Source organism: Oryza sativa, chromosome 9 (genome assembly GCF_034140825.1).
Source record: "Oryza sativa Japonica Group chromosome 9, ASM3414082v1".
Taxonomy (NCBI): domain Eukaryota; kingdom Viridiplantae; phylum Streptophyta; class Magnoliopsida; order Poales; family Poaceae; genus Oryza; species Oryza sativa.
In genome coordinates, this window is record NC_089043.1 from 5409090 (window position 1) to 5422436 (window position 13347).

The 13347-nt window shown below is 43.7% G+C and overlaps 1 protein-coding gene across 1 annotated transcript; it reads right to left on the reverse strand.

Annotated features, from left to right (window-relative positions):
• Window positions 1-667: 667 nt before the first annotated feature.
• LOC136351844 (uncharacterized) lies at window positions 668-7023 on the reverse strand. The gene is made up of 6 exons (XM_066304267.1): window positions 5521-7023; window positions 5176-5332; window positions 3646-4534; window positions 3362-3541; window positions 3084-3242; window positions 668-842 (listed from the first exon to the last, which is right to left on the reverse strand). The coding sequence occupies exons 1-6, from the start codon at window positions 7021-7023 to the stop codon at window positions 668-670; spliced, it is 3063 nt and encodes a 1020-aa protein (XP_066160364.1).
• Window positions 7024-13347: the final 6324 nt, after the last annotated feature.

Genomic DNA, 13347 nt, shown 5'->3' on the forward strand with positions numbered 1-13347 from the left:
TAAAAAACCAATCTACAATCAATTAATCAAATCGTTTTTTCATATTGCTTTTAGTTTTCTCTTAGTTTGTCCATCTTTGTCGGTTTGCGCCGTAAACCGTCCGCCGCCACTGCGAGAGTGCGACATCTCTTTGTAGGTTTGTCCTGAAAACCTTCCGTTTTGCCCACGAGACGGGTAGTTATCTAGAAATCGGCTCCGTTAGCCGGTTTAGTTATCAAAACGCATCTAGGTTTAGCTCTTTGCTAGATCGAGGTGGTTGGCGACTCTAGGATCACCGCAAGGCTTAAGGTGTTGCGATCGTGCTTGTCAACTTGTCAAAAAAGTTGCCAACAAAAACCATGTGCTCACAACCCACCATTACCATGTTTTAGTTCGCATCTTAATAAACCATCCTATCACGATTGACCATCATGAGCTACCATTAATCCATCATTAAGTAATAGTGAATCATTAGTTATCCCATTCATATGAGCTAGCGTCTCTAAGCATGGCTAAGCATCCTAATTACTTTAGCTAAAACCATATAATGTTCTAGCTAATCCAATTATTAACCGGGTGACAAAGTACAAGTAATCAATAACAAAAAGGCTATAACAAAGGAAATAGGTCATTCCCACCCGATGACATAGTTGAATCGAAACAATAGCTATAAACGGGATCAACATGCTCAAAGGGTTTTTTGGGATCTATGTGACTTGCCTTGCTGGCCTTGGAATTCTTCAAAGTCTTCAAGACTAACCATTCTGTCCTTTCCACACTTGAGTAGATTCTTCAGATAGTTCACTCTTGGGCGTTTAGGATCAGGATCAACAGCCCTTGTCTTGTACAGCCTCAAAGGATTGCTTTAAGAACCAGGCTCATCCTCATTGCCACCATCATCTGACTCAGATACAGCTGGAGAGGGAGAGCGGGGTGCATCACGAATGACAATGCTACCAGCCCTCCTGGAATGGATCGGAATCTGACTCCCACTGTAAAAATCTCCAACTTTTTCTTTGCCCAATCTTCCCCTAGGACCACGAACCGGGGGGCTCGAGTCAGCAGGAACATCTTGAGAAAGCTTCTATCTCTTCTCATGAGGCATAATGACCACTGCAACAAGAATCAACAAGGTTGGAGTGCAATGGTTAAAAGAAACAGTAGCAGAATCAAGGTTACTGGCTGATTGGACAGAGACCGGAAGTTCCGGGCCAAGAACACCGAAACTTCCAGCCAGCAAAACTGAAGAACGGAGGATTTAACCAGGCCAGTGCATGTGACAAAAAAACCTATCGATCAGCAATCTACAAGGTAGCAGGAACAATTCTATCCAAAAGGTTTTCTCCCTAGGTTCACATATTTAGAGATCGGGGCAGAAACATGATGAACCAAAAGAGAAGATCAAAAGTGCTACCTTGAGAGGGAAAATCGCAAATCGATCACGGGATGAACCTCCTAGCCACCAATGTGGTTGATTCCACGGAGAGGAATCGAATTTCCACGGTTGGAAGAGAAAATCGCCGAGAGGAGCACTGTAGCGGCGGCTAGGGTTTGGGAATCGGGGAGGAGAAGAAGTGAGGAGAGAGATACCAGGCTTGGGCTCCCCCTGGGTATTTATACCCCCGACCCCCGGAAGTTCCGGTCAGTTCCGGACTGGGGTGACCGGAACTTCCGGCCTGACAGAACAGAGCGTAGTTAGGCGCAAGTTCAATGGAATAGATGAGAATTCAATGATTTGGAAATGAAAACCTATGGACATAAAGAGACTTATGATGTATATGACCAGCCAACAATCAACATTACAGAACAATGGTTAATATACATCACAAGAAGGGATAAAAACCAAATTTTCGCAATAAAAACACATACAAAATTTTTCACAAAAGGATTTTTTTTTGGATAATAGAGGGAATGTTTGAGCTTTATTCCTGGTATCAAGACCATCTTCTACACAAGAAGTGATCTCAAGACACAAAAGCTCAATTTTTTTTAATTTAAATTTTAATGACACATGTTTGGCTATGAATTAGCCAACCACCCATCACCTAATGTTACGAGAGTCTAAGATATTGAGCTCACTCCTAAGCTCGCAAAACCTTTTCTCATCTAAAGGCTTGGTGAAAATGTCGGCTAATTGGCTTTCAGTTCTCACATGGGTAAGGCATATGTCCCCTTAGTCTCATGATCTCTCAAGAAGTGGTGGCGAATGTCTATGTGCTTGGTTCTTGAGTGTTGGACGGGATTTTTGGCTATTTTGATGGCACTCTCATTATCACATAGGAGTGGGATCTTGGTGAAGTTGTAGCCAAAGTCTTTTAGGGTTTGTCTCATCCAAAGAAGTTGGGCACAACAAGAACCGGCGGCAACATATTCGGCTTCGGTGGTGGATAAGGCAATGGAATTTTGCTTCTTAGAGGACCAAGAAACAAGGGACCGCCCAAGGAATTGACAAGTCCTGGTTGTACTTTTTCTATCAACCTTACACCCGGCATAATCCGAATCGGAATAGCCCAAAAGCTCAAAGCCACAACCCTTAGGATACCACAAGCCAAGATTAGGAGTGTGAACTAAATATCTTAGAATTCTCTTGACAGCAATCAAATGGCACTCTTTAGGCTCCGCTTGAAAATGGGCACACATGCAAACACTAAGCATGATGTCGGGATGAGATGCACATAAGTAAAGCAAAGATCCTATCATGGAGTGATATACCTTTTGGTCCACACATTTACCATTATCGTCGAGGTCTAGGTGTCCATTAGTAGGCATGGGCGTCTTGATAGGTTTGGCATCCTCCATCCCAAACTTCTTGAGTATGTCTTTCACGTACTTGGTTTGAGAGATGAAGGTGCCCTCTAGTGCTTGCTACACTTGTAGTCCGAGGAAGAAAGTCGAACTCGCCCATCATAGACATCTCGAACCTTTTAGTCATGATTCTACTAAATTCTTCACAAAAAGAGGCATTAGTAGAACCAAATATTATGTCATCGACATAAATTTGGCATATGAATAAATCACTCTTAAATTTTTTAGTGAAGAGAGTAGTATCCGCCTTTCCAATTTCAAAACCATTTTTCAAAAGAAAATCTCGGAGACATTCATACCAAGCTCTAGGGGCTTGTTTGAGCCCGTAGAGCGCCTTGTGGAGCTTGTACACATGGTTTGGCAACTTTGGATCCTCGAACCCCGGTGGTTGCTCCACATAGACTAACTCCGAGATAGGTCCATTGAGAAAGTCACTTTTGACATCCATTTGGAATAACCTAAAATCAAGGTGAGCGGCATAGGCTAAAAGAATTCTAATTGACTCAAGGCGAGCGACAGGTGCGAAGGTTTCACAAAATTGAGACCCTCGACTTGGGTAAACCCTTGCGCAACTAACCGGGCTTTGTTCCTTACGACCACCCCATGTTCATCTTGCTTGTTGCGAAAGATCCACTTGGTGCCGATGACATTTTGCTTGGGTCTCTCCACCAAAGTCCATACTTGATTGCGAGTGAAGTTATTCAACTCCTCTTGCATAGCCATCACCCAATCCGGATCACCAAGCGCATCTTCCACCCTGGTTGGTTCCAAAGAAGAGACAAACGAGAAGCGTTGACAAAAACTTGCGATACGAGAGCGACTAGTTACCCCTTTTCTTATGTCACCAAGTATGTTGTCAACGGGATGATCTCTTTGGATAGTGTGATGTATCCTTGAGGATGGTGCACTGGGGGGACCTGAGCCTGATCAGAATGCTCTAAAGTGCCCTCAGCATCGATCCCATCCACTTGTGCCGTTGGCACGTCTTCACTGCCATTGATCCGGAGGTTCCGGACTGTAGAACCCGGAACTTCCGGGCCTGGAGATGTCCGGAGGTTCCGATCAATAGGACCCAGAACTTCTGGCTCAGCAGATACAGCACTTGTAGGGCTATTGGATGTCGATGACGGAGGTTGATCCCTATCTTCTTGGTCATCCTGCGTCTCGACTGGTCGTATGTCTCCAATAGCCTTGGTACCTATAGCTTGATTTGGATCCACATCCCCTACAACATGTACAACAACTTGCTCTCCTTGGGAGTCATTAGATTCATCAAATGTCACATCCCTAGTGACTTCAACAATACCAGAGGTTTTGTTGAAGACACGATAGGCATGTGCATTTGATTTATAGCAAAGTAAGAATCCCTCATCCACCTTAGGTGAGAACTTAGATGAGCGAGGCCTCTTACTTAAAATAAAACATTTGCTCCCAAAGACACGAAAATATGAAACATTAGGCTTCTTACCACTCAAGAGCTCATATGAGGTTTTCTTTAGGATCTTGTGGGGGTACAAGCGGTTGATGGCATGACATGCGGTACTCACGGCTTCCGCCCAAAAGACATCCAAAGTCTTGTACTCATCAAGTATTGCCCTTGCGGCTTCAATGAGGGTTCGGTTCTTCCTCTCAACAATGCCGTTTTGGGGAGGATCATAGGGGGCGGAGAACTCGTGCTTGATTCCTTCTTCATCAAGAAATTCCTCCACTTGAGTGTTCTTGATTCTCCTCCATTGTCGCTTCGCACCCTCTTGATAGTGAGATCATAGAGGTTTTGGGCTTGCTTTGCGAAGCGCTTGAAGACATCTTGAGCTTCGCTTTTGTCATGGAGAAAGTACACCCAAGTGAAGCGCGAAAAATCATCAACAATGACAAAACCATACTTGTTACCTCCAATGCTTATGTAGGCCACGGGCCCAAATAAATCCATATGAAGAAGCTCGAGTGGTCTTGTTGTAGTCATGATGTTTTTTATAGGATGTGGACTCCCAACTTGCTTCCCGGCTTGGCAAGCACTAAACACACGATCTTTCTCAAAAGAAACATTAGATAGACCAAGAATGTGTTCCCCTTTTAGAAGAGATGCCAAATTCCTCATTCCAACATGGACTAGCCTACGGTGCCATAGCCAACCCATAGAGGATTTAGCAATCAAGCATGCCTCCGGATTCACTCTATTTACGTCGAAATCAACGAGACAGAGATCACCCTTTAACACTCCCTTGAATGCTATGCAAGAGTCATCTCGCCTAAAAATGGTCACATCCACATCGGTAAACAAGCAATTAAATCCTAACTTACACAATTGAGACACGGATAATAAATTGTAGCTTAATGAATTGACAAGGAGGACATTAGATAGAGATTGATTCTTGAAAATGGCAATCTTACCGAGGCCCATTACATTTCCTTTACCATCATCTCCAATGACAATATTTTCACGACTTCCACCCTTCTCATCAAGACTTGTAAACATACTCCCCTCTCCCGTCATATGATTGGTGCAGCCACTGTCCACAACCCAACTTGAGCCACCGGAGGAGTATGCCTACAAAAGAAATTAAGCTTGGGATTTAGGAACCCAAACTTGTCTAAGTTTGGGTCCCTTGATGTTAGTCACCAAAGCCTTTGGCACCCACACACAAGTGCGGTACTCATCATTGTAATTCCCATTAAAATAAGCAACCACTTTGCCCTCTGAATTTTTGGAAATTACATATGAATCATAGTAAAGACCCTCTGGCCGGAACTTCCGGCCAGCCCCTTCGGCCTATCAGAAGCCCGGAACTTCCTGACAAAATGTCCGGAACTTCCTGTCTTACAGGGCAGGAACTTCCGGTCATTTTGCCCGGAACTTCCGAGTGTCTGACCAGTGAGGGGACAAGTCACCTCACTTGCTTGTGGAGCTTTTCCTTCTCTTACAAACATCAAGCATTCTTTCCCATTTACCATCACACGCTTAGACACAGGACTTCCACCAGAAAACCCGAGCCCGTGTCTATCCTTGTTAGGATGAGCGGTGATGGTCTTGTAAAGGGCATCTTTTGAATGGTATGTCTTCATGCATCCATATCTCACCAATGTGCCCAACCTTTCATTCTCTTTCTTAAGAGCTTGCATAGCATCAACATTAGTAGCATGAGAGTTCAAATCAATATTGTAACACCTAGCACAACCATTGCTAGTAGATGGGTTGGAAGAATTAGAAACCACATTTGGTTGAGAAGTGCTATTCCAAAGAGTGTCAAATTGAACTTCAAGATCTTTATGACTTTTGTCTAAACTAGCAAACTTCTCTTGAAGAGTTTCATTGACATCCCTAAGGCTAGCTAGAGAACCATTAGCCAAATTAAGCTCATTAGCTAGTTGTTCATTTTTAGCACATTCTTTAGCTAGGCTCTCCTCTAAGGCAAGGTTTCTTTTCTTCTCAAGAATAAGTAATTCTTCTTGCCTTTCGAGAGATTGTTTTTTACTATCCAAAGCTCTCATTAACTTAGCCAAATGTTGCATAGCGGGTTTGCTAAAGCTCTTAAGCACATCATCTAATTCATTATCACTTTCCTCATCACTAGAATCAACATCAAGAGAGGTGTGAGAGGGCTTTTGAGTCATCACCTTGCAGCCTTGGGCCATGAAACAAGAGTAGTGGTAGGAGTCCTCGTCGTCATTACTCAAGTTGTTGAAGAGACGCTCCTTGCTTGAAGAGGATGACTTGAAGGTGACGGTAGCAACACCACCTTCTCCTTCAACCTTGTCTTTTGGCTTGGGCTTGGGCTTGACCTCGAGATCTTCTTCATCTGCAGAGTACCACACCTCCGCCATGTGTGCCTCTGCCACATGAGCACGCTCCGGCTTCTTCTTGCCTCCCTTAGCCTTAGCTTCATTTGACCTGGGACAATCGGCAACGAAGTGGCCATATTCGTCACAATTGAAGCAAGCTCTCTTTGATTGCCTCTTTCCCTTATCATCATACTTCCTCCCTTTGCCATAGCCACTCTTGCGAAGAAAGTGCTTGAATCTCTTGACAATAAAAGCCATTTCTTCATCTTCACTTTCTTCACAACTTGACTCTTCTTCTTGTTTTACCTTCAAAGCTACTTCTTGATTTTTGATCATGGCAGCATTCTTCACCATTTGCCTCACTTTACGAGCTTCCTCTTCTTGCATCTCATGAGACACAATTCTTCCAAGAATGTCATTTGGGGTGAGCCTCTTGAAATCTTTCCTTTCCCGTATCATTGATACAAGAGTGGGATTTCATGGACCAAAAGCACAGAGAAGTCTCTTGACCACAAAGTGATTTGTCATGTCCTCACTCCCAAGTCCTTTAATCTTGTTGACAAGGAACATCATCCTATCATACATCTCTTCTGGTGTCTCCTTGTCATCCATCACAAATCTTCCAAGCCTTTCTTCCAATAATTCAATCTTGGCCTCACGAACGGCGGGTGATCCCTCATGAGTCAATTGCAAAGTATCTCATATCTCCTTGGCCTCCTCAAGCCCATCAACCTTGTTGAACTCCTCCGGACTCAAGGCGGAGAGAATTGCATTGGAAGCTTGAGCATTGCGGTGGATGAGTTGCTCTTGCTCCGAAGTGAGCTCCATGTCATCACGGGGGTACATCAACACCTGTACAAACAACATTCCAAATACTTGGATGCAAAGAGATTAGATGCAACTTCATCTTGTGCTTCCAAGTGGCATAATGTGTCCCATCAAATTGAGGAGCACGCCCGGAAGGCACGGAGACAAAGTTGTGAGGGGGAATGGTAAGTTTACTGTAATCAAAAGGTATAGTAGCTCCCTTGGGTGATGGAGTTTCCTTGCTGCTCGCTCCATCTTCATTTCCCATTTCCCCGTTCTTTCCCCCTAAGTCCGACATCGTGGATCACTCAAAGCGGTGAAGCTTGAATCAAGAGCACCTTGTTCTGATACCAATTGAATGCGCTGATGAAGCCTAGAGGGGGAGTGAATAGGCTGTCCCTGAAATCTTAAAAACAAATCGCATCGGTAAAATTCAAACAGACTCGGAACTTCCTGGTAAGGAACTCCGGAACTTCCGACCTGCCAGGCCCGGAACTTCCGGTGTTCTAAGACAGGAACTTCCGGGTAACAAAACAGAGATGAAATTCAAATTTCGAAACAGGAGACTAAGCCAATCTTCACAAGATGGTGCACAGGTATTCTAAGCAGAGGATATATCACAGAATCATTCACAGAAACATCACCGAAAGAGACAAGAGCAATTTTTTCCCGAAGTTCGGATCTTGCGATCCTACTCTCCGTTGAGGAGCTCCAAAAAGCTGGGTCTCGATTAACCCCTTGCCTCACTTGTGCAAAAACCCTAGAGGAAATCCATAGCCTTCAACCCCAAACACTCCTAGGCAAATTTCTAGAATTGAGTGACCACCAAGATCCAACTCAACCTACTTCCAGAAATCCACCACAAGTGTGGGTTGCTCTACTTGGAAAGCCTCTAGAATCTCAGCACAAGAACTTCACTAGCTTACCTCGTTCCCTTTCGGAGGAGAGGAAATCCTTCACAAATTTACCCAGGACATCCACAATATGCAACGGATTCTCGCGGGCGACACCTAACCGTCTAGGAGATCATCTCCAAGAGTAATAAGCACCGAGATGACAGCCCACGAGATATTCCAAGTGCTCCCCCAAGATCCTAGTCTTCACACATCTCCAAATCTTCTTCTCTCCCTCTCAATCTCTCTTTCTCACAAGAATTAGGCTCTAGATTGATTGGAGAAGGCAAGAAACACTTGGGAGAGGCTAGCAATAGCTCTAGGTTTGAAAAGTGAAAGTGGAATGGCCAAGGAACGAGCTGGAAATGAGCTGTATATGTATAACGGCTAGGTGACGACATCTAGCCGTTACTCACAAATTTGAACTGGAAACAAGACAGGAAGTTCCGGACCTGGAAGACCGGAACTTCCGGACTACACTTAGGAAAATCTTTTTCACAAGACCGGAACTTCCGGACCTGGAAGATAGGAAGTTCCAAACTTGCATTTTTGGACAGATGGAGTATTTGCAAAAAAAAAAGAACTCCTAGGGAAACTTGACACTTGGTTCACACTAAGAGCACTTGACATATCTCAGAGCATCACCTAGAACCCCTCTTAATAGTACGGTTTTTTCTAAAAACTCGATTTCAGAAGGTAAACTATCCTATGCACTTCTCGAGTTCCGGTCCGCTTTGATTTTGTACTTTTTGGGGGGTCTCCAAGCATCCATCTTCCACACCTTGGACTAATGCACCTGAAAGCTACTCAATGGGCTCATTAGTCCCTTAACCACATTTGTCATTAATCACCAAAACCCACTAGGAGGATTAATGCACTTTCAGGATACAACGTACACCTGTGAGGTATGCGTTGTTAACTACAGGACAATGTGATATATTGTTGTTAGACAATGATGAACCTACTACCTATGAGAAAGCAATGGTGGGACCAGACTCTGAGAAATGGCTTGGAGCCATGAAATCCGAAATAGAATCCATGCATGTCAATCAAGTTTGGAACTTGGTTGATCTACCTGATGGTGTAAAAGCCATTGAGTGCAAATGGGCCTTTAAGAAAAAGACAGATGTAGATGGAAATGTTCACATCTACAAGGCATGATTGGTGGCGAAAGGTTTCAGACAAATTCAAGGTGTTGATTATGATGAAACTTTCTCGCCAGTCGCCATGCTAAAATCTATTCGAATTGTTTTGGCGATTGCTGCCTATTTCGATTATGAGGTATGGCAAATGGATGTCAAAACAACTTTCCTCAATGGAAATCTCGATGAGGATGTGTACATGACACAACCCAAGGGTTTTGTTTATCCACAATCAGCTAAAAAGATATGCAAATTGCAGAAATCCATTTATGGGTTGAAGCACGCATCTCGTAGTTGGAATATTCGTTTTGACGAAGTAGTCAAGGCGTTGGGCTTTGTCAAAAACGAAGAAGAGCCTTGTGTATATAAGAAGATTAGTGGGAGCGAACTGGTGTTTCTAATCCTATATGTAGATGACATATTATTGATTGGGAACGATATTCCTATGCTTGAATCCGTTAAGACATCGTTGAAAAATAGTTTTTCAATGAAGGACTTAGGGGAAGCAGCATATATTCTCGGCATAAGGATCTATAGAGATAGATCAAAGAGGCTAATTGGATTAAGCCAGAGTACATACATTGACAAGGTGTTGAAGAGGTTCAACATGCAAGATTCTAAGAAAGGTTTCTTACCGATGTCACATTGCATTAATCTTGGCAAGAATCAGTGTCCTCAAACGACTGATGAGCGAAACAAGATGAGTGTGATTCCATATGCCTCGGCAATTGGATCCATCATGTATGCTATGCTATGTACACGTCCAGATGTTTCATATGCAGTTAGTGCAACAAGCCGATACCAATCAGATCCAGGTGAGAGTCACTGGATAGCTGTAAAGAATATCCTGAAGTACTTGAGAAGAACTAAGGATATGTTCCTAGTCTATGGAGGACAGGAAGAGCTCATTGTAAATGGATACACCGACGCAAGCTTCCAAACCGACAAAGATGATTTTAGATCGCAGTCTGTATTTGTGTTCTGCCTGAATGGAGGCACTGTGAGTTAGAAGAGTTGCAAGCAATATACAGTGGCTGATTCTACAACAGAAGCTGAATACATTGCCGCTTCTGAAGCAGCAAAGGAGGCTGTTTGGATAAAGAAATTCGTTTCTCAACTAGGTGTGATGACTAGTGCTTCTAGCCCTATGGACCACTATTGCGATAATAGTGGTGCCATTGCGCAAGCCAAGGAGCCTAGATTGCATCAAAAGTCCAAACACATTTTACGGCGGTATCACCTCATTCGCGAGATAGTGGATAGAGGAGATGTGAAGATATGCAAAATACATACGGATTTAAATGTTGCAGATTCGTTGACAAAGCCACTCCCTCAGCCTAAGCATGAGGCACACACTAGGGTAATGGGTATAAGATGCGTTCATGATTGACAATAGTGCAAGTGGGAGACTGTTAGTGATATGCCCTAGAGGCAATCATAGAGATGATTGTATCACATACTATGTTTACATATTTATCCGACATTGTTCCTTAAAATAGATAACTCCTTATTGGTGAATTAATATGTGATTCTTTCAAGAGACTCTTTATGTTGTTTGTTACTATTTCTAAAGGATCCCTGATCAAATATCATATGTGCAACAAATATGTTTATATGATCAGCACATGTATTAATTGATGATCATGTCTCATGGATCATGGTATAGAGATACCAAATTAATAATGTGGACACATGTTGGTGAACATGTTGTTGGATAGACCCAACATGAGACACTGCAAGAGCCATGTGTTGTGTCATCAGTGATCTCATTTAGTGTTGGTGTTGAATCCTTAGACCTGAGATTATCATGGTTTTCAACATGTGTAGTAGCTTACTTAGGGACTGCTAAACGCTACTCCGTAAATGGGTAGCTATAAAAGTAGTTTTCGGGTATGCTATGAAACATGTAATGGGATATGAATAATCAAGATGGGATTTGCCCCTCCTATGGAGAGATATCTCTGGGCCCCTCGATGTTGCAGATTATGGAAGTGCATGGCCATGCCAACGGTGATTGAGGAGTTATATAATCTATCAACAAGTTCGATTGAATGTTTGAGCTATTAGAGGATGGCACATATCTAGCCTTGAGCTTAATCGATATCGTGAGGCAAAGTGGTTCATACAAGTAAACACTAGAGGTTCAGCCGATATGATATTTATGTATGCCCGGTGGGTCAATACGTTCTGCTAGGAGCCGCCGTTGACGCGTGGACCGAAAAGGAGTTTTCGGGTTACAGCTGAGTATATATGAACCTACAGGGTCGCACGCTTAATGGGCCGGAATAAGGGGATTGGATAGAGATCCAATATGAGCTTAATTTGGATAGGGATCCGAATAGGAGTCCTACGGGCCTTGGAGGCCCGAGTGATGGATCCTATATATTCGTGAGGGGTGTGACCGGCTGAGGCATTGCATCACATGAGAAACCCTAGCCGTCAGTTCCCTCCCCGAGCAAAACCCTAGCCGCGCGCGGGTGCTAGCACATCTGCGCGTGGCATTCCGTCCCTGTACGTGTGGATACCAGTAGAGGCGCCGCTGGTTTGCGGTGCTGATCGGCGTGGGTGTACGGCGAGGAGAACGCACGTGGAGGAGAAGGTCGAGCCGGTGCGATTGACTACCTCCTCTACATCGACGCGCGCTACTTCGCGAGAGTTCCTTCGACTTCTTAGCGTCTTCTTCTGCTACACAGCTCGTCGAGTGGTAACGATCTATGATCTAATACTTGCATGGTTCCTGGTTTACGCGATAGAAAATTTTGATTTATGCTATCGTAGCCTACGCGTATCCCAACAACTGGCTCCCTCGATCGGATACTATTTTCTTAGGAACACCATGCAAACACATAATCCTTGCCATATATAATTTTGCCAAACTATTTTCGGAATATGTTGTCCTCACAGGGATGAAATGAGCAACTTTGGTAAGCCTGTCGACTACCACCCAAATAGAATCATGGCCAGATGACATTCTGGGCAGACCAGTGATGAAATCCATCCCAATTTCCTCCCACTTCCATTCTGGTATCTTTAAAGGCTGCAGCAAACCTGCGGGTTTCTAATGTTCTGCCTTGACTCGCTGACATACATCACACACAGCTACATACTCTGCTATCTCACGCTTCATAATTGCCCACCAAAATTTCTCCTTGAGATCTTGGTACATCTTGGTACTACCAGGGTGAATGGAGTATAAAGTGTCATGAGCTTCCTTCAGGATTGTATCCTTCAACTCCTTGTTGTCTGGGACACAAATTCTCTCGCCCAACCATATAGTTCCTTGCTCATCTTCCAAATAACCGATAGTCTTTCCTCTTCTCATATACTTCTTGAGATCTTGGATATCAGGATCATTGGTTTGAGCCTTTCTAACCTGATCAATAAGAGTGGGCTTCGCTTCTAAAGCTGCAACGAAATCTCTACTGACAATTCCCAAATTCAGTCTTTCAAATTCCTTGCATAACTCCCACGGCAACTGTCGTCCTTCCGTAGCATTGCAATAGCCTTTCCTGCTGAGAGCATCTGCTACAACGTTAGCCTTTCCCAGGTGGTAATGAATTCCCATGTCATAATCCTTAATTAATTCCAACCATCTCCGCTGCCTCATGTTCAGATCTGGCTGGGTGAAGATATACTTCAAACTCTTGTGATCCGTGTACACCTCCGTACGAGTACCAAAGAGGTAGTGACGCCAAATCTTCAAGGCATGAACCACTGCAGCTAACTCAAGATCATGAGTAGGGTAATTCATCTCATGAGGACGTAACTGACAAGATGCATAGGCAACCACCTTCCCATCTTGCATCAGAACACAACCTAACCCAAGCTTAGATGCATCGCAATACACTTGGAAACCCTTCTTTGGATCAGGCAAAATCATAATGGGTGCTGATATTATGTGACTTTTCAACTCTTGAAAACTCTGCTCACATTCTTCTGAC

Coding starts and splice junctions, on each gene's coding strand:
- LOC136351844 (XM_066304267.1), bottom strand. CDS start 7,023: ATGATACGGGAAAGGAAAGATTTCAAGAGGCTCACCCCAAATGACATT. Junction 5,333..5,520: donor CCGGAAGTTCCGGCCAGAGG/GTCTTTACTATG, acceptor TTTCTTTTGTAG/GCATACTCCTCCGGTGGCTC. Junction 3,243..3,361: donor GTCGTAAGGAACAAAGCCCG/GTTAGTTGCGCA, acceptor CCTTGATTTTAG/GTTATTCCAAATGGATGTCA.